At 38.1% G+C, this 24,993-nt stretch overlaps 1 protein-coding gene across 1 annotated transcript in view; it reads right to left on the minus strand.

The window, feature by feature from the left end:
• UST (uronyl 2-sulfotransferase) overlaps nt 1-24,993 on the minus strand; it is a 156,278-nt gene that overhangs the window by 77,606 nt on the left and 53,679 nt on the right. Inside the window, exons 2-3 of the mRNA XM_042891789.1 lie at nt 20,103-20,146; nt 1,289-1,444 (exon numbers count right to left, since the gene is read on the minus strand). Of these exons, the coding sequence (XP_042747723.1) occupies nt 1,289-1,444; nt 20,103-20,146 (200 nt within the window). The remainder of the gene's footprint in view (nt 1-1,288; nt 1,445-20,102; nt 20,147-24,993) is intronic.

The following is a 24,993-nucleotide window of genomic DNA, read 5'->3' on the forward strand; positions in this document are numbered from 1 at the left end:
CATGAGTGGCACTGGCCTCCTCCACAGCCTTTTGGCTGGCGTGGCAGCCCTGGATTGCCAGTCCCCCAACAACAAGGGCTCTAAAAGGGTAGGTGATCCGCTCACTGCCTGTGGGATCTTGATGGCAGTACTGGAAAGAGGGAACTTGGGAACTGCAGTAGCAACATCTGCTCTCAAATTTTAAATCGGAACAAACTGTTATATCCAAAATAACAAACACTGAAACTTACGCTCATAAAAAGGCTACAGATAAATAACCCCTAACCACGGGACGTTGTCACTGGTAGGCCTAAGTCTGTATTTTGATCACTGCATACATCCTCTTGCGGTTTGCTAATCTTAGGGGTGACGCAGGCATTTGCTGCAGCATTTACCTGAATCAGCAGATCAAAAGAACAGCTGTGGGTAACATGAAACAGCCATGTGTAATGCATATGAATTAATCAGTACACTTTGGAGACTGAGGGTTTTTTTTGAACACTTTGGAGACTGAGGGTTTTTTTTGAGTTACTTGCATCAATACCTATTGATGGCATTGACACTTGCGAGCACATGGTTACCCAAGATACAAATGAATATAAATAATAAAATCTTTTGGTCTCAAAGTTGCAAAAAGGATGTCCCTTATAGTTTTAAGGAAACATGAGTTTAAGGGAACATAAAAAGGGGTATCTAGGTAGAGAGGTTTCACTTGTATTTGCTTTACGTCATACAATAACATGAAAAAGGCAGATCAGTAAGAGGCTGAGACAGGATCAAGGATGTGTTAGACTATGGCAACATGGTTTAGCATGGACCTGGGTAAGAATTTTTTGAAACAAGTGATTATTAACAGTGGATTAGAAACTGCTGAATTTTACTTATATGTACTCTGCTTAAGAGACCCAAGCTAGCTCTGCATATGCTGGCACGTCTATATGACAAATGGCTGTGCCCTGCAGATACATTAATACAGGTCCCAGAAGCTGTTAGCACCTAACTTCACTTGTAGTAACCCTTCTTATGTCCCTGGACTGACGCTGGGCTATTTGCTATGTTGAGTATATTCAAGAGCTGGCTAAATGGAAGCTAGTTTTTCTTGTAACCCTCCACATCGTGTTGCTCTTGGCTGTACAGCACAACTCTCCAGTGAACTGAAGCCACTTCAAGGATGATGATTTCTGGCACGTTACCTGGGTCAAAGCTGTATTACTGCATATGCCTTTGTATATTGTATATGCATATGCCTTTGTTTCTCAGCTTCACAAATGCAATAGAACAGGCTCTAAGTTGAGCAGGAGTAGCTTACCTGTTCGTTTTTGGTCAGTCTTGTTTTGTTATGAATATCAGATGTTACCAGGTTGAATCCATGTTTCTCTGATAAAATTCTCAAAAGCAAAACCACAGTTCTACTCCCACACTTTCCAACTCTGTTGTAGACCACCTGGCTGGGGAAAGGAAGTACCTAAGTAAAGATTGAAAAATATTGAGTCAGTATATTGGTGCTTTTGCTTCTTTGTATCTCAGTCAGAGAATATTTTGCCCGTCAACAGATATGTTGATATGTATGAACAGTCAACAGATATGTAGAAGAGAATTTCTAGGATTCTGCCCACATCAAAAGGATTCACTTCCAGCTAGCTATAAGCTCTTCTTATAAAAAGGCACGTCATTCAGGAGATGACAAACTGAATTTCCCCTTGTGATACAGTTTATAGTAACAGTGCAGATTAGTAGCCACTCAAGAAATATTAAACCACTGCTGATGACTTCCAGTGAAGACGGTGATGAGCTTAAGAATACTGACTGCCTCCATACAACAAACTGCAGTGAACTAGCACTGCAGTTTGGCAGCTCCAAGTGAAGTTGATCTAATGAAAGAGGAATGCTTGAGTTGCAAAACTTCAGTACAAAAAAAAAAAAAAAAAAAAAAAAAAAAAAAAAAAAGCAGCAACCAGTTAGAGAGAGCTAAAATCAATCATTTCAATCTAAAATATAAACAAGAATCTTCTGAAGACCTAGAGAAGGAATCTGACACTGGGGAGGCATGTACTTGTGCAACAAACAATACCAATCAGCCACTGCTGGGCCTGGAGGACAAATGGCAAACTCTGGTCACACAGGTGATACTCACTCAGTGTCAAACCAGACTGGCCACATCTTACCTGCCTACTGGCAGTGGTCTCCAGGCCCAAGTCACTGTTGCAGCATGCTCTCCCTCCCTGTTTGGGACATTGTTAGTTGACTTGAACTACAACAATTCCTAAGATTTATCTGAATAATTTAACAGAACAGGCAGCTGCGACCCTAGGCTCTCCTAGGCACTCCTCATGCATGTACTGCAGGCCTCAGTGTTCTTCACAGATATCATCTCTCTGACGCTGTACTGCAGACAAGTTTTCTCGGAGCTCCAAAGCACGAAACAGAGGGTAGAAAAGTTTGACGTTTCTTTTCCCAGTTATTTCTCCAAAATCCCTACCGTAGTTTAGCAACAGTAATTGTATGATATTTATTGCTGCCTTTGAGGCAAAGAACAGAGAGGCTAGGAATGCAGGTGGAGTACTTGTGTGATTGTACTAATATTTTTGTGAGGCACAACTATCAGAGCTTTTAATAATAGTGAACTAAATGTTTTTAGGCAGCTTAGGTATTCTAGGTGAGAAGTTCTTTGAAAATAAACATAGCAACATGCCACTGCGCCTTATATGCGTATAATCAAAGAATATTAGGATATTATAATCACAAAATAAGTAAGCGAATTAGGCAAAGTAGACTATGATAACAAAAGAGAATAAATAGAAGGCTTGCCCCTATCCTGGGCTCACTCACAAAACACCAGTAGAGGGGATCTCCAGAAGAGATCCTTCCCCACTGGTAGCCAGCTCTTAAATAGGTCTAGGAGGGGTGGAGCCAGCCTCAACCCCTTCCAGCAGCACAGGTGAATTGCCTTCACCTGTGCTCCCATGGCTGACTCAGTGCTCGCCTCAGGTGATCAATCAGAGGTTCAGGCCGTGACTCAGCAATTCCCATACAGTGTGTTTGACTAACATTATCAAGTTTAGCATTTTTAATGAAAGAGTTTTATTACCAGGTGCATTGAAGTTCAGTTTAGAGCTATCATGGGAATAATAAGATCAACAACACACAGAGCAGTATGGTTTGACCCCCAGATCATCCAGGGAAAGGTGGCAGCTCTACTGTCCAACTTTCATGGAAGAAAGAATTGGATAACTGAGAGGTGAATGTGTTATTGTGATTTGTGAGCGTAGAAAGCAATCACAATGTCCTTCATTACAGTAAGTCCAGTGATGACTTACAGCCACATGTCTGTCTGCATCTAATGCAAAATTGTACATTAAATTAGAATTTAGAATTAAAACTTAGAAAAATTTAAAATTAGAATTTAGAATTACCATCTTGAATGCAGCAACCTGCAGGCCTGCCAAACTGAGATCTGACACAGATGGGTGAGTACCTGTCTCTGCTCCATAGAGAAGTTTCCTCTTAGCTATTACCTTTCTTAGCTATTACAGCCAGCAGGGAAAAGCTTGTTGATTACTTTTCCAAATGAATATTTAGAAATACCTTTTATTAACTGCCAAATTACAAACTGAAGTTCATTAAACCTGCTTTCATACATTTACACCAGCCGTTTTCCACTTCTGGAATATGTGGAAAATGTCTGTCTTGCCTTTGAGTCAAGAAAACCAGTGTCACAATTGATGGACTCGTCTTTTAAATATTGTATATCCTATCACAATTTAGACATACTTCATGAAGAATTTTTTTTTTTTTTTTTTTTTTGCTACGAGGGCCTTAGTTATTTGTTTCTATTCAGACATGCCAGGTATGGTACCAGCAGCATACCAATGACCAATGCTTCTCCTCTTCTGTCCTTGCTTTGCCCTCTCCACGTCCCCTACAGATCTCTGTCACTAACCTAGGCACATCACAGTTTTTACAACAGGGAAAAAAAGCATCCTCTGCAGACACAATCCGGCAGAAGTAGTTTTCTGTTCATTCAGCAGTTCTGATTTCTTCAGTATATTGAGACAGGGTCATTGTTTACTATCTATTGTGTATTGCATGGTAATTTTAGCTATTCCATTAAAAAAACAACCTTGTATCTCCTAAGTTCCAGCTGATCCTCACTGGTAGTAAAGACAAGTCTGGTGAAGCACTGACCCTGCACATTCTAGCCTACTGTTTCTCCTCAGAATGCCAGTCCCTTAGCTCAATATCACCCATGCGGCATCTCTTGGAATTCTGATCCTCAAAACACAGTACAATGCATTTCACTGTACTTGTTACTGCCCAAATGCTACTGCTGCTTGATACTTCAGAATTTCCTCAACTTCAGCTCGATATCAAAGCAAAATGATGAGAAATATTGTAGGCATCTACTTTGCATAGCCATTCTGGCAGCATATAAAAACGATGATCCAGTCCACTTTGTAAGATAAATAAAACTTGTTTGTTACTTATCTTCTAAGAGCAGAATGTTTTGTCACTCCAGTATACATTTCTAATGTTCCAGAAGTCAGAGTACCACTGCTACGTGTAGTATGTCTTAATAAACCAAATAAACAAACAAAAAAACCTACATAAAACAAAAAACATAGAAAGATTCTATTGCTCAGGACAACTACAAAGAAAGAACTATTCCATGTTATATTTAATATTTGCAGACCTGTTTAGGAGCTTATATAATAAAACTGGGAAACCAGAAAATCAGAAAGTGCAAGCAGTAATTCACTGTTCTAAAGGAAGCTGGATGCAGTTCTGTTTTGTCCCTGGACAATTTCCATGGATTATTTTTTCAGCAAAAGGCATTCTGAAGTCACATTATCACATTAGACAAATATTTGGTACAGCAAAAACCAACAGCATCAAATGCTATAGGTGAAGAAGCATCTGCTTTCAAGCCTTTTAAATTGGCTAACATTGTCAGGACCTCATGGTTTCACCAACAGCAGGGCATGTATGCCACTCACATAGGGAAAGCCTGTATTTCTATTAAGAAGGCTGCAAAAAAAATGTTTCCATATACATGGCTGGTGCCCTGGTTCTGCATTTCAGGTATGTCTCATGATATTTGAACAGCTAATAGATCTTCATCATAGAAGCAAAATGATTCCTCAAGCAGCCCCTAAGATTACTTCCAAAGAGAACTGCAAGCTAGAGAAAAAAATAAAAGGAGAAATAAGGATACCCTTTATAATGAATGGGAATATATTGAGATATCCGTGGCATTTTTCTGCCAACATTATACTTTATTATCAAAGGAACATTACTATTGCTACCGTTAGCAATGTTTAGTATATCCTTCTCTGTACCATAACCATAGAAGCTATTATTCCTCAAATTAGCTGGGGAAGGAATAGGTATTTGGCAATTGCTGGTTTGGTTGAGCTTTCTCCAGGACATCTCATCTGCTGATGCAGTAGTGAATGTGGGCCTCCCAGGGCTCATCTAAAACCCACAGAACACACAAAGCCTCCTCTTTTTGCAACATTATATGAAAGTTTTCTGTCAGAAACCTACCCCCCTTAATCTTCATCAATCTTTTCCACAGAAGCCTTCCTTTCCATGAAATTCAAAATCTCACCCTTAGCGACTTCAGAACACTACAGGTCATGAATTCAACATCTGCACTGTACAGAGGTAACTAACATTTGATTTTGTAAGAATTTGTAAGGCTATGGAAACATTAAACAATGCTTCGTAATTATTAACTGCTTTGATTTTCATAGCAGAGTTGCACTTTGCAATACAGTGAGAGAAGTTTTCCACCTGATATTTCACTCATTTCAAGCGGAATTTTACCGCAGTCAGATTAAATTTAATTTCTAATTAAATCCCTGATTTGATTAGCCAATATCTTTTGGCTGAATCATACGAATATTATTCTTAATTAAAATTCTTAAAAGATTAAAATAAAAGTGGGGCGTTGTAAAGTTTCTGTTCTACATACAAACAACTTGCCAGCCAAAATCAACAAGTGATTCTAAGTCGGCCAGTTCTCACCTTTGTCTCCAAAACTCATTTTCTCAGGTAGGGCAGTTCTGTTCTGTACACAGACAATAACCATGACAACCCCCCAAAAAGAAACCATAAACAAATTCTCACTACAGATAGAGAAATCTGAAATAAGGGGCCATTATTTCCAGCCAACTGTTCAGTTTAAAGGAGGCCAATATATCAATGCCCTGATTGAGAAAACATCTGAATGCACTTTGGTAAAATCGAACAAGATTCAAGATAAATGCTACCGCTCTAAGACCGCTTTAGAAGAACACAATAATTAACTGTAATCAAATCTTCACTTGTAGCGCTGCTGAATGCGGCTAACTTTAAGGATTCATTGCTGGAGCTTTACTAAGGTTTTATTTACGTCACTACTCCACTTTAACACCATAATGCACCAGAAAGTACACCTGATAAACAAAGCTGTGCAGCAGAGAGATTTTTGGTACTTAAGCAAGTATTTGTTTAACGTGACCAATTCTCTTTGGACAGGGCTTATCTGTTTTCAGCATTTCAGAAAGCGTTTAAGTTATTTCTTAGAAATAGACCTGTTTAAATCAAGCAGATCTAGAGATGCAAGCCACTGAAATCCTTTTTAAAACAGGAACTTTTGTTTTCACACTCACAAAACACACAACAGCAAGAATCAGACAATATAAGAAATCATGGCAGAAGAGACATTTGAGAAAAAGGCTCCTGTTATGCTAGCAGAAACAAAATGAAAAATAGCCATTTGAGATTTACAAACTCCTAACTGGATCACATTTCATTTTACAATGTGAGTATGTATCACATAGACTAACTAATTGTTGAGGTGACGCTCTGGCAACGTGACAGTCATGTAACACTGCACAGCTTCAAAACAATTAGAGTGCCTTTACTGAGCTCTGTATCAAAGCCCAGAGGTAAAAGAAACAATTCAAATACATTATTCATTTTGGAGTGATGTGCATTAGTACTTAGAGCTATAAAAAAGTAAAATCCACAGTACAATTATGACAACTCTTTCCAAGGGTTTGAAAAGTTACACCACAATTTACTTGTCATTTTCTTTTCCCTTTTGGTTCACAGTTAAGAAGATGACAAGAACCATTCCAAATTAAATCCAAAGGAAAAAAAATCATGTTTAATGAAAATTCATTTTGCAATAAGGATGACAACTGCCATTTTCAGAAGCAGAGCCATTTCTCAGCCAATGTGACAAAAATCCACGCTCCTGTTTTCAGGGGAGGCTTTGTTTCCAGGTGAACCTTTGCACCACTAAGCAAAATAGGCCGGATAATTTCTCACTGTGCCAACAATTTAGGGATCCACCCAAAGGCCCTAATAATTCCATTTTACTGAGCCAAACACAGTATATTTGTGCTAATTCGCCAAACATTTTCCAGCCCAGGAAGTATTTCCTCAGTTAAATAACTCATGTCAGAGACACACATTCCCAGAAAGGAGTCCATTAGTTCCACAAATTAGGCAGGTAATTATGTGCTTACATGTAAGATAGGCCAGAGGCTGATACCAGAACAGGTTTCTCCTTTTTGAGCAGATACTAATTTGGGATCAGACAGTACTCCACCTCTGCCATGTGAATGTGGCCAATGAACATAGACAAAAATTACAAGATCACAAAATTAAACACTTGCTGATGTTATGTATCTCTATGCAATATCCAATCTTTGCTCTGCAACCTCTCCACTTTCTTCATGCCCAGACAAGCAGGAAGAAATACAATTCCTACAATTCTTATATCATTCTTCTAATTTAAAAGACATCCAAAAAATAGTTTACTGGGTCAAAGTAATGGTTCATTTGGCTCATGAGAGGTAGATGATGCTCACTAGGGAGAGCATACAACCCCAACAGTGTCCGCAGCCCATTTTTCTCTGATATTTCTCTTCCTCCTGTTCTAGCACCCCAGAAAGAAAATCTAGAATATATTAACCACCAGGCATTTAAGTTTTACATTACCTTCTACCCAATGAACGCTTGTTCTCATATTGTGGGTTTCAAGAAGGCATAATTTAATTATATGATTTGAGATCTTAGATTCCTCGGATGCCTCTTTTTTTCAGTTAGGTTTTTAACAAGCTTGACAAAGACTACTTCAAGGAAGAAAAACATGAGGCCAATAAGAGCACACTCCAAAGAAGACTTTAAAAAAGAAAAAATCCCATACTAAACAGAAATCACTTTGTTGCCACTCACATTTAAAGCAACTACAACAAAGAATTATTAACACATTTTATATTTTTACTTACATTTTAGTAGAAAGCATGGTTGAAATGTGAAAGAGTTAGACTCCTCCAGCTGAACAGGATAGATTTAATTAGATGAAGTACTCCCATACTTCATTTCAGAGCTTAAAGATCACATAATCATAGAATCAGAGAATGGTTTGGGTTGGGAAGGTCCTTAAAAATAGTCAAGTTCCAACCCCCTGCTATGGTCAGGAACTCCTTCCACAAGACCAGGCTGCCCAGGGCCTCATCCAACCTGGCTTTGAACATCTCCAGTGATGGGGAGGGGCGCAGAGCTTCTCCGGGCAGCCTGTGCCAGTGCCTCACTGCCCTCTGAGTAAAGAATTTCTTCCTATCTTATCTAAATGTATCCATTTTTAGTTTAAAACCATCAATCCTTGTTCTGCCACTACATTCCCTAAGAAAGAGACTCTCCCCATCTTTTCTGATGGCCCCTTTTAAAAAGTGGAAGGCCACTATAAGATCTCCTTGGAGCCTTCCGTTCTTTAGGCTAAATAATCCCAACATTCTTAGTGCAATTAATTACACAGCCAATTTCTTATCCACTGAATGGTCCATTCATCAAATCCACGTCTGTTCAGTCTGAAGACATGGAGACAGTGTCAGCTGCTTCGAACACACCCAGATACCCACAGGTACCTGTTTATCTACCCGCAGAGTGTAGCGATACTAGAAAAAGATAAGCTTTTTGAAGTACCCAACTCTAAAGCTGACTAGACTGCACGATCTTCTTTACGAGTCACTGAACAGAACCGGAAACCACAAGAAAGACAGGAGTGAGGTTTGTTTGCAAACTCTGAAATCCATACAGCTGCAGTGGAGCACTGCAAAAAGGCAGAAGAGTAAACAGAAGAGCCTTCTGTTACATCTTACATCTTCATTAAGAAACTAATCCAATTGAAAAAGGATGACTTAAAAACAAAGCACTTCATCTTTTTGGCAGCTAACATATTTGGAAGAATGAGTTAAAATGTATTCTCTAACGATTCAGCATTCCTAAGTACCAAAATAAATTGAAAACATAAGCATGGAGCACAAACAACAAAAGGAGATTGGATGTAGACACAGTACTCTGAGTTGCTAAGACAATAGAAAGGCATTACAATACAGCATCCTCCAAAGTTAATTGTTTGTCCCATAACACAGATATATATAGTCAATATCAAAACCTAAAACAATTTTTAGCTGGAAAATACTGCATCCTTACAATTCTAACAAGAGCTCAGTCCAAAGCAGAATGAGGTCTGTATGTGAAGTCTCAGAACAAGACCTTTTACAAGGTACCACATCTATACATGCAGCAACACGAGAAAATAAAATGAATCAGTACAGTTTAAAATCTATGGGTGCACCCTGTCAATGCATTTATTTTTGCTCCTTTAATCCCCCACATTTTGTGGGATTTAGTGCAGTAAAATAAAGGAAAAGTTTAATGGAAAAGTGTGGTATGAGCCAACCATGACCTTGCTCTATATATAAAGCTTAAAAATGTGTAATCGTTTAAGAGTATAACCTTTTGTGCTTTGGCAGTCATGATATTGTGCTGCATCCGTAATTAGGAAAATGATAAACGACATACAAGGAAGGACGCTTGATAAGGGAAACCAGGATGTACCAGATGCTCATTAAGAAAGACTAAAACTGCTTTGTCTATTATTAGCAAATGTTAGGAAAAATGTTAGGAAAAACAATAAATCTGTCTTGTATAAAATGCAAAGTCACACAAGTAGGTGGTAATCATGTGTATAAATATGTTAAGGATTGTGGAATAAAGATGACGATAGCAAGACATTCATATTGAATGTGTGGCTCGTCCTTCCTCGCCGACTAAACAATACAGCAACACATTCGATTTACTTCCCTGCAGCAGATGCAGGTGAGCATAAGTTCTACTTCTGCAATCTCCTGCACAAGATTTCCCACAAAAGAAAACAGACAACTGAGTTTATTTCAAGTATGCGAAATCACCACAATTTTAAAATTCAGCACTTGCACACAAAGAGAGAAACAAGTTGGTGAAGAGCAGCTGTTCTGTTCACTTATCACTTTCAGGTGGTCACTGATGTTAGACATTATCTTGATGCGCGAGCATCTTCCTGGCCATAATCCCTCAGCCCTGTATGAAAGTGGTGGCAGCTCTAGCTTCTCTCAGAGATGAAGCAGGTGAAGGGAAATCACCTTACCAAGCAGGGAATGGCTGATGGCTAGAGCTGAACACCTGCAACATTAATCACATCTTTTCCTCTCACCCATTCTTACTACAGCATGCTTTTCAGCATGCTTTTTTCATGCTTCATTCTTCTTGCTTTCCTCTTCAGTTTGCAACTTCTTCACCTCCTCTGTGGCCAAAATTAGAAACAGGACTGTATCACACAGAATCACAGAATCACCCGGGTTGGAAGGGTCCCCAAGGATCATGTAGTTCCAACCCCCCTGCCTAGCAGGGCCACCAAACATACACATTCAGATCAGGTTGCCCAGGACCCCGTCCAACCTGGCCTTAAACACGTCCAAGGACGGGGCATCCACAACCTCCCTGGGCAGCCCGTTCCAGGGCCTAACCACTCTCCTAGTAAAGAACTTCCCCCTAACATCCAACCTAAATCTTCCCTCCTTCAACTTAAAACCATTTCCCCTAGTCCTGCTGTTATCAGCCCTTCTGAACAGTTTACTCCCCTCCTGGGTGTAGGTTCCCTTCAGGTATTGATAGGCTGCAATGAGGTCACCCCGCAGCCTTCTCTTCTCCAGGCTGAACAAGCCCAACTCCCTCAGCCTGTCCTCATAGGGGAGGTGCTCCAGCCCCCTGATCATCTTAGTTGCCCTTCTCTGGACCCTTTCCAAAATCTCTATGTCTTTCTTGTACTGAGACACTTTTCACCCTAACAATGAAGAGAACTGAACAACTACCCTTCATATTTTATGGACATTCCTTCTAATACACCAGAGGATGGCACTTAAAAGAGTCAAAGGCTGTTTGTGGCAGACAGAAGGATGCGGAACAGAAAGTTATTACTCTTTTCTGGTAGTTTAACTTCTCTTTACCCTATGTGAGTTTGTATGCAGATCGTAACAGAAAAGAGAGAATGGAAACGCTATCATTAGTTCTCTTCTGAAATCCAGTATATTTTCATCTCTTAGTTACCAAGTTCATCATGTTGTGGAAGTCACTTTGCTGGCATGTGCCCATGTCAAAACAAGGTAAAGGAAATCAGTGATGTAAATTGTTCACTGATGTTGAGGGAATGTGCATGAACTCATGCAGGTTAAAATTTTTCTTGTCATTTAATTTCTCGGTTTTCCACTGAAAGGTTTTCCACATGGTATCAGAAGGCCCTTAAAGTGTAGAACTCTTGCATGCCACATTCTAACTCCAGAGCTGCTTCACATTTTATAAATATATATATGAAAATAAAAATGTTGAAATTGTGAAGTTTGAAATTGCTATTTTTCCTCCTGGTACCACAGTTTGGTACACTGTGATGTGTTCAGAACACACTGGCACAGTTATTCTCTGTTTAAGTAGTAAATCCTATCACATCCAACCAACGTGTTTATATTGGATAGTTACAAAATGAGAGATATTAAGTACCTAAGCCTGGCTTTAAAAGTTTTTACAGTACGTCAGAGCATTGGAGTTCCCTTAAGTAACCTAACTACCTTTCAGTAGTTCCTGTACTTACAATGCAATATTCATGAGTTCACCCAGGAAGCCAATAATATTGGATTTGACAGGGGTGAGCAGTAGGCTAAATAATTTATTCCTCTGTACGCATTTGTCTTTCTTCACATTAAGGTTTTACTCTTTTGTATCTATTGTGGCTGACCATCAATCAGGCTGTAGCTAGCGCAACACATCACGGCTTCACCACTGCTAAGGACCTGTCACACTGTCTCAGTGTGCCCTTCTACACGTTACTTTAGCCCCTCCTTTCATACTTCACTTTAACGTTTCCACCGCGATCTTAAACACGCTCATCTTTTTCTCTCCACTTTGTGCAAGCACTTTACAAGTCAACTGCAGAATGAAATAAATGTTTATAGCCACCAGTGGGTTTTAATTTGTAAAACAGGCCAGTTCTGCTGGACTGTAACCCACACGTTCATTACTGATGAGGTGGCTCTGGGGTATACTCCCTCCACATGTCCAGAGGAACTCTGAGCGACTAAATTTCTACCACAGCTTCTGAAGATGACAGATGCAGTGACAATGTGTCACCACTTGGAAGGAACAACAAGAAGCACCTACGTAAAGGACAATAATCTGCTGGCCAGCTCTTCCAGAGCCAGAATGTAGTGAAAATGCCAGCATCATCTCAAATTACTCACAGGCCCAGAATAACTTACCCAGTTGACCACAGTCCACCTTTGAGCTACACGTGGACCCCATGGTGTTGGAACTGCCATATTATGGAGGCAATGATGAAAGATTTCCAGTATCAAGTGCTCTCATTTCACCCTGCTGCCAACTGAAATTCATAACCTGGCTTGCTCAGACAAATCATATCTCATTCCTGCCAACCAAGGAAGGTCTCTTTCCACTTCAGTAGAAGGAGCTCATCTCCACACCTACTCAAAAATCAGAAATGGTGCCAGCAGTGAAGATGCCAGGGTACTGTTATTACTGCAACATGGGTACTGTCCTGGAAGTTATCAGGTCATCCTTCACTGCCCTTTGCTTACTTTACTCACCCAAACTTCTTCTATTGAATTACCACTACTCTCACAGGCCCACTCATAACAAACTGCCCTCTGCCTGGTATTTTGAGTCTACCATTGACCACTGATACATAAGCTCACAATCTCCTTTTAAATTAAGGCTCTTTTCCTTAGTATCATGTTTTCATTCTTTTTCCTTCAAACATAGTGGCTAGAAGAAAAAAAAAAAATTTTCAGGTCAACTGTGATTTTTACGGAACTGTTTAACAGTAGCAGTTCAGAACTTAAGAACAGCATCAAGAAATATGAGTGCATAGTGAAATTTAAAGAGCTACTCAAATGAGTCACAAGGCTTACGGACTCCAAATCAGTCTGTCACTTTCACAAGATATCCTGTAATGCTACTCCTGACCAGAATGGCACATTTTTGTTTTTGTTCAACTGAAGGTTTAAGTCTTCTAGATCCAGCTGTAAATTGTACTTTGGTATCATGAACCAGCACATTTCCTAATCAGCAGATAACTAAGGTGGCCATGATTTGTTATGCTTCTTATTTATCTGGCATTCTACGGAGCCATGCATTTCTACTATATTATGTTAGGTACTGTAACATCTATCCACTGGAATTTATTTCATATAACTCTATTCTTGCTTGAGGGGATATGATTGAGTGATCATGATCTCCTTCCATGCTATGACAGTTTATGAATATATTCCTGTCATGGAAAGGAGAAGAAATGAACCGGGCATCTGCAAATTTGAAACTACAACATGTAGAATATCTTAATGCGCTGCTAAATAATCTGCAAGGACACTTAGCAGGTGACCAAAAATCAGCTCAGTATGAATTACATCCTAAATTTCAGTAAAAATACAGAGCTCTATTAGCTTCAGATGTGGGGACAATAATGTCCTGGACAGTATTTACCTATAGTACATAATGTGGAATAAAACCTACCAGTGGCAAAATTGGTGATACCAGAAAGTTTTTGTTTTGTGTAACACTGGGGTGGCTGCTGTGTTAAAGACAAGCAGAATCCATCTTTTAACAATGCACACAGCTTGGAAATTATATTGCAAATCAAAAGATAAAATTTTCACAGCACTCAGCATCTTCGAATTAAATTGGATGAAAAATAAGGACTACTATCATTCACAAAACATGCTGTTCCATTGTCTCTCTGTCTTTCAAAAATGAAAGGCTGAAAGTATCCAACTTAGTTAAAAGCAAATTCACTGTTGTTGGAACTTTTACAGGATGCCAGCATGCACATTATTCCTCATGGATTTACTTTCTTGTGACAAGTAGTCTGCCTTTAATATCCCAAGTCTCTTTGTGCTGTTCATTTACTATCTGTCAGCTTCCCCATATGAACACATTTCTGATATACTACAAAATTAAGAAGTAATAAAAAAAAAAAAGCCTTCTCTATTCAGGGAGAAAAATAGAGAAAAGTAGTTTGTTTTCCTGAAGATTCTTTATCAGTATATGAATATACATATTTAAAAGAAAAAAAAAAAACAACAAACAACTCAGAGAAATCAGTGCTCCACAGCTACTCAAATCTTCGTACAACACAAACCTCACTTCACTGTAAATATTCAATTCTAACATTTGCTAATATCTCCCTAACACTAGAGGTGCACCATTCACCATTTATAGCTTGAAGAGACTCCATCCAATCATAAATAATGTACAATGGAATAATCTTCTAGAAAATCAGATTTTTATTCCCTTGAGATATTGAGATGAGGAAAACACAATTTGAAAAGAAAATTAAATAATGATTCTCAATATTTCAACTATTATTTTACATCTCCTTTAACAGAAACAGGGAAATTGGAAATATTATATATATATTTACATATTTAAATCCAAGTATTTTACTGATTGTACTCATCTTCAAAGCCCACTTATATACAACAGTATAATACAATATTCAAACTGTGAAGGAGGTGTTTGTGATTAAGGCACTTACTGAATTATCTTTCAGTATTTGATTTTATCAGCCATGTACTAACCCTTGTAACCTCAGGAACATACTGTATTTTAGTGATTCTAAATTCTCACAATTTTTGCTAGACAAAAACTTCCACACTGCACACTTGTACCACAAACTGCTCTTTCATTTTATAAGCAGGATAACATGAAAACAGCTGAACAATACCACCGTTCATGATTTTAAAATTCCTAATAATCGTGTATCTGGAAGAATGCAATCTCACTTTTTTTTTTTCTAGTTCAAGTCAAACAATCTCTAACAAATCAATCACTTAATATTGTACAGCAGTACAAGAGTAAAAATCCATGATCTAAAAAAGATTGCTAGAATTAAGGCAAACCTTCAAGCGAGACAGGAAGTATTCACTCACAAAAAACAAACAAACAAACAAAACAACCAAACAACTAAATTCAAAGAAAAATAAATTCCTTTCAGATGTTATCTTTGTAGCGTTACCAAAGAATTGGAGAAAATAAAGCTGACAAACGTGATGAACATGAGAACTCAAAGTAATGGAAGGCAATGCTGACATCATTTTTTGGAATGACCAAATTAAATAACTTAAAGAAAGAAAGGTCTTTGGATAACTGAGTGTGATGACAAACGGGTACAACGCATATCAAAGGCTGCTCAGGATTTCTGCTTTATTTTTCTATAGCCTTGATCCATAAGGAAAACATGAACACATATGTTAGGTAAGAACTAAAAGAATGGTGTAGAAGGAATTTATTGGCTTTCCAGCTTCAAACCATAAAAATAGATTCAAATTTATTTTCTGCATGCATTTTGCTTCTGTTTGTTTTGACCTCATACTGACTCACATCCATTTTTGTATTGACTTAAAGCTTCGAAGTACCATCACACCAGTGCTAAGCATAGGACTTCACTGACATCTAGGCAGCTGCCAAAAGGCATCAGAACCAAGATTGGCATCCTATGGAAAAGCCATCAAGAAAAAGAGATCAGATCATGACCACTTGGAAGTAATTTAAGTCATATGTGCACACAGCTCCTTTACACATGTATATCAGCTGCACCAAAAAGGGACATACCCTGATATTCTTACCAAGTTATTAGGGGAAAAGTTTGCATCAATAAAAATGCTAGGTTTGATGAAGATCACATCATTTGTCCTCAAACAACAGCTTCACCATCATGGAAGGAGGAAAAAAAACCCTCAAAAAGCACTGCTAAGGAAGTAACCAGCCCAAATACTGGAACAGAGCACATCGTATTTATTGACTGAAACGCTCACACAAGTCAAGCATCAATTAAACATTTTCTGCCACTAGTTTGCATGAATTTCACAAGTAATACCTAAAATAGGCTAGCATCATTGATAGGCATTACATTACTTAGACTCCAATCCACATGGAGTGTCTGCCTACACTGAAAGAACTACTGCTGCCATCTTTGCTTGAAAAAGCAACCCAGTACTCTGACCTCCCGGAATGTAAACATGCTATTTTTTATTCAGAGAAAAAGTGCTATTTTCAGTTCTTCCACTGGTGGAAAAAAAAAAAACAACAACAACTAAAACTGGTATGTAAAATTAAAATAACAATCTAAATTGGCATCTAGCCATGATGGAAAGCCAAAACTAATACAATTTGCAATAAAATATGAGAACACGTTGCAGAACAGCTACTGTTCATTGTATATCAACTACTGGTGGCTTTCCACTGCAGCTAACTACGTACCGTTGATATCACTCTATCTATCTGTCACTCATTTCAACACTGCACTTTTTGTTCATTAACTTAACTTCTGGTTTTTAAGAATTTTTAAGCAGACACATACAATATCTTTAAAACTTGCTTCCTAAACCTACCAAATCCCCCTCTTATGTTTTCATTTCACTCAGAGCACTCTGTAATTCCCTCCAATGAATACAGCTGACATCATGAATACACTGCAGAGCTTCACACACTACTGTCAAGCAGGACTGACCACAGACAGCAATGCAGCAAGGCAAAGGCATACTTCCTTGGATAAGTGACTATCAGTAACACAAGAAAGAAATCAAGGGCTTTGTAATCTATATGTACTAGTGAAGAGAGCTGCATCACATCAGCTGTGCTTTGTGTACTCAAAAACTGAAAATGCAATTTGCAATCAAATTAAGCATCAGTTTCAGGACAAATTTCTTCTGACACTTCTTCATATGCCAAATAAAATCATCCACTGACCTTAACCAGCTACCAGTCTAAATGCAGTTATCTATATCAACAGAGGCAACCTGAATTATAACAACCATTACAGTGAAATTAGTTCCACTAGCAGAATTCACAGTTCAGACCTGAATTTGTAAAAGGATAACTAAATGCTGTTAGCCAGTGATGCAATGCATGACATCGACAGAGCAAGAGCACCACAGTGCAGAACGTGACCTGAAGCAAACAGCAGGAGTTATTCACTCTTTTAACAATCCCAGTCTAAGTTTCAATTAGAAGAATGAAAAGCAAAACAAACAAAAAAAAAACAAAAGGGCTTGCACAAATGTTGCCCAAGGGCTGCTCAAAATGCTTACCTTTTATCAGTGTCACTCAACACAGAAAACTACTTCAAAAAGTAAAATACCTGCATCTGATACAAGGCTACATCCTGTTATTTTGCTGATCTTTTCAGCAAGCTTTCAGGAGCGAGGATGATTACAGAAAAAGCCCTACAACATTACTGACCATGCAGGCCACAGATCAGAGAGTACCTACACAATCTACCACCTACCTCCACAATCAGCTGGCCTTTCTAGAGAGAGCTGACCTTCAGCTGGATGAGGCCCCAAATTACGTGCTTAGAATGGGAAGAGAAATTTTCAGAACATGAAATTGGAAAGTGCCTGGATTGGATAAACCTGATAAGAGGCTACTTACTCCATTAGGGCACAGTTCCTATCCACAGTACTTTTAATCGGTAAAACAAAATTTCTGAAGTACCCAAATGTTAAATGTGGGTAGAGTTTTCAAGATTCAAAACTTCAATCTAGATTACTGATTTCCCTTACTGGCACTGCTATGCATTTCTGAATGCTAAGGCAAACATGGATAATACAGGTCTAGAAAAGGCACTGCTTTATAAACATTTGTTAAGCTTTAGATCTTTTAGATCTGACCCTCCATCTCAGGTAATAATGATGAAGTTAAAAGGTTGATTTTATCACTTCTGTATACATCCATTTATGTCTATACATGTAGAAAACGTAACTCGTGTTGTTTGCGGGAAGAAAAATCAGAAGTTCATCATTCCTCTGTAATAGAACAACCTGAACTTTAAGAGTGTAACAAATTCCCATACACTAGCTGAAAAATTATAGATCTCATGTGCAGAGTTTGCAGAAAGGAAGTGAAAAATCCCAGTTTACAGTAGCTTGCTTTCACTGAGAACTAAGCTAAATCAAATTCCTTTCCACATTACCCTACTTTCACTGACCAAAATCCAGCTGTTTCACCACACTAACTCACACATGTGGTTGAAAGTTTAAATTCAACGCTGGTGGCTCAGGATGTGATTTCACAGTCATTTTGACCACTCGAGAGTGGGAACTGCCATCAGGATGAGTAGCTGGCCCTTCACCTCCATGCTGTCTGCGTGCTCTCACCTGATGCATTGCCATTCACAGAGGGTCACATTAGTAATCTGTCCAAAAGTTAAACTAGAAAAAAAGATGCATTTTCAGGTAACTGCTCCAGCTCACTCATATGAACAGCTGTGCCAGGATTGTGGGAATCTTGCTCTGCTGTGGAAAAAGCAACACTTCCAGCAGCACAGTCCATGTTTTGGCATGAAGTCATCATGGAATCTTACCTTTTCATAATGAATTCTTAAAATAGGTAAAATTTCTACTGAAAAGCCAAGAGGGCTTACAAAAGCATTCAGGTACCTACATTCCATTAAAAATGCATTACCTGAAAAGTTTTATACTAAACAAAGTCATGAGCTTTGTTAGAAGTTTACATCATATAAACTAGCCTACAGTTAATTTTTACCAACATAGTTACAAAACCTTCCCCTGCTTCATTCTGCTTCAACAAGCAACAGTGAAAATTTGGCATAATTTGGACAGTTTCAAAAAAGTTGCATGGTCAAATGTTGTAATGGCAAAACATAAAGACTGCAAAACCACAGTTCTATGCAAACACCTCAGTAAGATACCATGCTGCATGTACAGAAACACAGAGAATCTAGAAATACTAAAACTTAGCAGAAAAACTGTTTCTTTTTCTTTCTTTCTCCAAAATACTACCGTACAGAAGGAGTTATTAGAGACTTGTTGTCCGGAAAGACAAACACAATATAGTAACAAATCAGGTTTTACAGAATAAACCAGACTAAGCCAGTAGAGGGAAAAACAAACAACATGGGACCCTAAGAGTCTGCATCAACTTCTTCCTCTTGAAAAAAACATTGTATATAGGCTCTCACCTGAAATGTCATGAGTTACAATGATTATGGTGAGGGTACAGTCAATGTTGCAGTCATACTTGATGGTAAAAGTACTTTTTGTACACTTCCCCCCTGTAAACAGATCACCATATTCTAAATATACAACACTAAATGTATTCTTCTGTTCTGTATTCTGAAAGTATCACACTTGCACCAGAGCTCATGCTCCAGGAACCATTACCCAGAAAAAGTCCACTTCCCTCATTGGCTCCAACAGTGTTGTTGGGCTTCCCACTGCATACTTGCAATGTGATAGCCGTACTGATTTAGAAAATGAAATAGAGATGTTCAGACACTCTAGCATAGATACACATTTTTGACGTAAGCACTGAAAGAAAATGGTTCATCAGAAGCTGACCATGTGAGCAAATATTTTGCAAGAAAAACAACAATGCAGCAACTGGCGAGATGTTCAAAACAATTAAGAGATGTTTGTGCAAGAGAAGAAATGTGTTCTTTTCATGTCTGCTGACAGGCAAAACTCATCACTAGAATCCTATCACCCTTTGACTCAATTGCAAAAATTCCATTAGTTTAATCACCCAGACATTTAATCCAAGTAACTTGCAAATGCCTGAAAACTGGGGAAAAAATGTAAAAAATGCCAAGTGCTGTTGATCTAAACTCAGCAGAAATGCATTGCACATATTCCAGAACAAGTAAACATACTAGTAGTTTATTAGAAAATAAAAACAAAGAAAAGAAAGAAGAAAACAAATGCAAAATAATAGCATCTCACCTTTTGAGGGGGGGGTCCGTGGTCATCCAAATAAGTGGAATTTCCTACAAAAAGAAGAGAGGTAGAAATAAATAAAACTCATCCAATGAAACTTCAAAACTTGCCAATGTACAGAACCCATGCTTCCCTACCCCATTGTTCCTGTGCTGTCAAATAATTAAAGGAAAATAAATATCATCTGCTTTAAATTTTGCTTCAACAGAGAAAAAAAAAAAAAAAAAGAAATCTGATTTGGCTCGATTTGTGATAGAAGATTAGATGCACATTTTTATTAAAAATAAAATTAAATGAGCCAAGGCAATTTTAGTTAAAAACATGGCATTCAATTACTTGCACGATAAAAACTGTCAGCTGCAACCTGGCACACTTTAAGCTAGTGAACACAGTTAATCTCAAAAAGATTTCTTAGATAATAAAATATCTAAAGCTTTCAACAGAGCTTGCTCTCATGCAGTTCACAAGCATTCCCTTATCTTCATTCTAACAAGGGTTTTTCCCAACCTCCAAGCTACATTTTTGTTGCTGAACAGTACAGACTGAATGGAAGATGTATTCCAATGTCATTGCATCAGTCTTTTCAAGATGCTCTTTAAATTCAGAAGAAAAGCTGCAGAAAAAAAGCCCCTAAATTTCTAAAGCGCTCCCTTTTTAGCTAGCTACCATAAAAAAAGGCAACAATTTCAGACTTTGTTGCATTACTTACAAGTCTACGGTAATAAACAAGGGTGAGCTTTCCCAGTAGAGTACAAAACTTGGGGCAGGCTGAGAAGTTCTCCTCAGGCCCTGCACCCCTCTCCTCTCAGCCATCCCCATACCAAAGGCATAAAAAGATACTTCAGCACTAATGTTACATCAGTACGGATTATGGAGAATAACCTTTAAAAGAGGCTACCAGACACTCAAACACCATAAAGATAACTGTAAAAAGCCTGGCCCATCAGTGAGCATCTTGACTCTAGATGCTGCCTCTAGAGGAGCATCAACCAGCTGGCTGGGGTAAGACGCAACAAGACACCAAAGAGCCCTCCTCTTTGAATTGCCTTCTATTGAAAAACAGACAGTTGCAGACGTTGTTTATATATATATTATATATATGCCTTAGAATGCAGTGTCAAGAAGGCTTGAAATGTATTACAGGAGGCTCTTTGAATATTCTTTAAAATTAAGGGGCCAATATCTTAGTCAATTTCACCTTTCTGTATCAGCAGTTTCTGCTCTTATTATGCACATTTCATTTTCCCTCCTGCATCAGTTTCTAATTATTACAATTACACCTCAGTATTCCTGGCACTAAACATGCATTCTGCAGGCTTGATTTCTGCTCCTATTTTATTATTCTTATTCTTATTCTTATTATTATTATTATGATAGCACAGTCTAGTTACCGTTGTATCCAATTCATAGTAAGAATGTGATCCATTTTATAAAGCTCTTTTTTATAGCACTTTCTTACTCAAATCCAGAAGAAACAGACAGCAGCATAAATTAATCACAAGACAGACACACATAGTCAACCAATTCAGAGCAATGATTTGAACTCCAGTCAGAATAACTTGCAAATCAAAAGAAGAGGATGGAAAATGCAGAAATTGCCTTATGCTTCCTCAAATGCCGTGTGCTGAGTTAGCTCTCTTCTCCTGCAAGTTTTCTTTCATGGTCTCAGGCATTTAAACTGGTGCTGATCTCAGCATCAACAGTGAAATTCAAGACCAATTCAATCGTCTGAATTCTTCTGGGTTTAAAACGTTTAGACTGAGTGAAACACTTTCAGTAACAAAGTGAAACTATTTCCTTAGTAGAAAGGATACCATATCCTTACTAAAAACTCTAAAATAATGCAACAAACACAATGTGGTGCTGTGGAGCGGGCAGGCTCCATGATCTGCCTGCCAGCTCTCAACAAGCATCTTGTCATAGAATTGGGCTTACTTCCCTTTGGATGGAAAAATTGGCCATAGTACTTGAGCCTTAAAGTGTGAAAAAATATCCCGTAAAATATCCATCAAGCTCAGAATTTTCTGCAGAAAACCTGCAGGAAATAATGATTTCTAAAACAAGGATAGGCCATGAAAAGCATAAGGCTCCTGAACTGGGTATTTACAAATTTTATGAACTTTCTGAGCCAGTCTGCGTACCAGAGTATGTCAGTTTAAAAACAGCAGAAAAACCAGCATGGTAGGTATTGCAGCAGTGAATAAACATCATGGTAAAGCCAATCTATGAACAATTTCTATCAAGAAATGACAAAGAAGTACAAAAAGGAAAATTGCACAGTAAAATCACGGACTTAGGAATGAACACCATAAACATTGGAACCACTGTTCATCAGCTGAAGTGTTTACTGCAAGTACATCAACACAGCAAGCTAACATAAGATGGAGAGTATAACTATGCAGCTTTTACATGCTTTGGCACAGACAACAACTAGAACATTATACAAACACGTGTTTGACTTCAATAAGTGTCACAGCAAGAGAAAATGCTCTCTGTAGTGGATCTAGCACAACATAGAAGAGACTGTCACTTTTCATTACGAATTTAGTCCCCTGTGCTGAAACAACCTATTTAATTGAAGAGAATTTTTCTAAATTCCTTTAATAAAGCTTTTGATCTTGTCTGTCACCCAACAAAATATTTCAACTTTTTTTTTTTCCAGACAGAAGTATTTATACATCTAAAAATATATTTTTTCTGCCTTATAATTTATTTTACCTTCCTTTATAGCACAATAGTAAATCATTAGAAACGACAAAGTAGAAAGAATAATCAACTATCAGACCGGTGACATTATGTATTCCACAAACATGCTCAACCACACAGTTGTGCTCACAGAACACAGTTGTCTTCAGTTTATCTCAGGATAGGGGAAAAAAAAAAACAAAACAAACAAACAAACAAAAAAAAACCACTAACAAAAAATCAGCTTTATTACATAACGTGGTGAATATATGGAAGCAGCCCAATTTTCTCCATAATTTATTGTTTTTGCGGTTAAGTGAATCAGATGTATGCAAAATCTTTGGGGAAACCTTGTGGTTATGTTCCTTTTTTCTTGGAATCACAGAAGAGTGGGGGCTTTTGCTTGAAGCAAGCCAAGTTTAAACAGAGAAAGACGGTCATTTTCCAGGATTAAGGATAAATATGACTGTGTGCAGTTCATAACTGCAAAAGACAAGAGTAATTGCAGTTCTGGGGGGGAAAAAAAGGACTGGGAAGGTGGTGGTAAATGGGTCTGTGTACAAACTGAAGATCCGCTACAAGTAACCAAAACACAGTAACTTCATTGGAACAATCTAGATATCATGTAGAAAAAACTGTGCTGAGATTAAAGGAGATGAAGCTAACATGGAAAACGCAGCATTTTTACTATTTTCCTGGAGCAGGGTTTTCCCTTGGTGTGGATCACAAGAAGCAGTCTAAGGGAACTGGGATGCAACTACTGCCAAGTCTACCATGTCTTCTAAAAATCCCAGCCTATTCTCTCCACTTGATCACTGCCTCAAATTTCTAGCAGCCAATGCATTCTTTATTGACATACCATCCCGTAGATCATCTGGGGTCTAGTGGAAAGAAACAGTTTAATAGTGGTCTGATTAGTTTTCTGCACTAGAAATGAGGGCTTTGAAGAATGGCTGTTCCATGAAGTACTCCTAATCATGAAGGACTGCTCCTTCAAAATAAATAGAAGCACCAGTGATGACTCAGAAGAGGATTACTTCTGCTCTGCTTGCAGCCAAAAGTTATTTAAAGAAAAATCTGAAAATCCATCCCAGTCAACATTAGTTCAGACAAGCAATTCTCCAGTGTCAACTCTCAGTTTATACTACACTCACTCTTTTCTTTCCACCATGAACAATTTCTCAATACTGTAAATACTGTGAAGGCTCCACCAGTAACAGCCTTAACTTAAACAGTTTGCCCATAGGAACCTAGACCAGCCAGAAGCAACAGACTTGAGGTGCCAGGGTGTTCTTGGTCTTCTACATTTTATAGGTCCCTGGTTTTTTTTCTAAGGGAGCAGTGGATATCCTTAGAAATTTATAGATTTTACACATCTGAAATAGTAGGATGTTCTAAGTCATCATTTCAAGGAGCTCCTGATGGATAAAAGGCAGGAAGGGGGACATGGACTACAACTATCAGTTCAGCAGAGTGATGTTGCCCAGCTCAAATCTAATGCAAAAGGAAAACTCTTCTGCTGAGGTCAGCAGAGCTGTAACAGTTTAAAGTGAGAACATTTTTTCACAGGTGTGCAGAGAAGATTAACACAGTAAAACCCTACTGACCAGTCTGCACTGGAATACAGAATGATTTACTGCATTTTCTTCCATCATACACAAAAGCACCTGCACCTACAAGTGGTTTCCTCAGTGTAAGGCTAACACGCTGGAAAAATTTTCATTTGAAGTTGAAAAAACATAGAGCAAGTATTATTTTTATAAAAAACATTGTGAAATGGATTTTTCTGCTTTCTTCCTTGCTTTTCAAAATAACTTGGTTATTTCTGATTTTTAACATCATAAATACCTCCCCAAATAACCCTAAAGCTACGTATTAATGCAATGAAACTCAGAATCTGAAAGATGACCAAAATACCTATTAGGTGTTACTTTCCAGTCACTTAACATAGGAAACTTCATTAAGATACGGTCCAGATTTGTTTACTTACAAGTAACATTCTCTCTAATACAAAGAGGAGAGAAACTGGAACAGCCATGAACAGTTTGTGAAAACATAGTCCAAATCCCACATACGTAATGTATGTAAAAATACTGCTATTACATGGGCATGAAAGGTTTAAATAAGCATTGGTTCTAAAACAATGCAGAATATTCATCAGAGAAAGATTCTGAAGGAAATACAATAATTATATGTATGTATATAAATACTG

This window comes from Lagopus leucura, unplaced genomic scaffold (assembly GCF_019238085.1).
Source record: "Lagopus leucura isolate 7727_CA_CO unplaced genomic scaffold, USGS_WTPT01 Super-Scaffold_73, whole genome shotgun sequence".
Taxonomy (NCBI): Eukaryota; Metazoa; Chordata; class Aves; order Galliformes; family Phasianidae; genus Lagopus; species Lagopus leucura.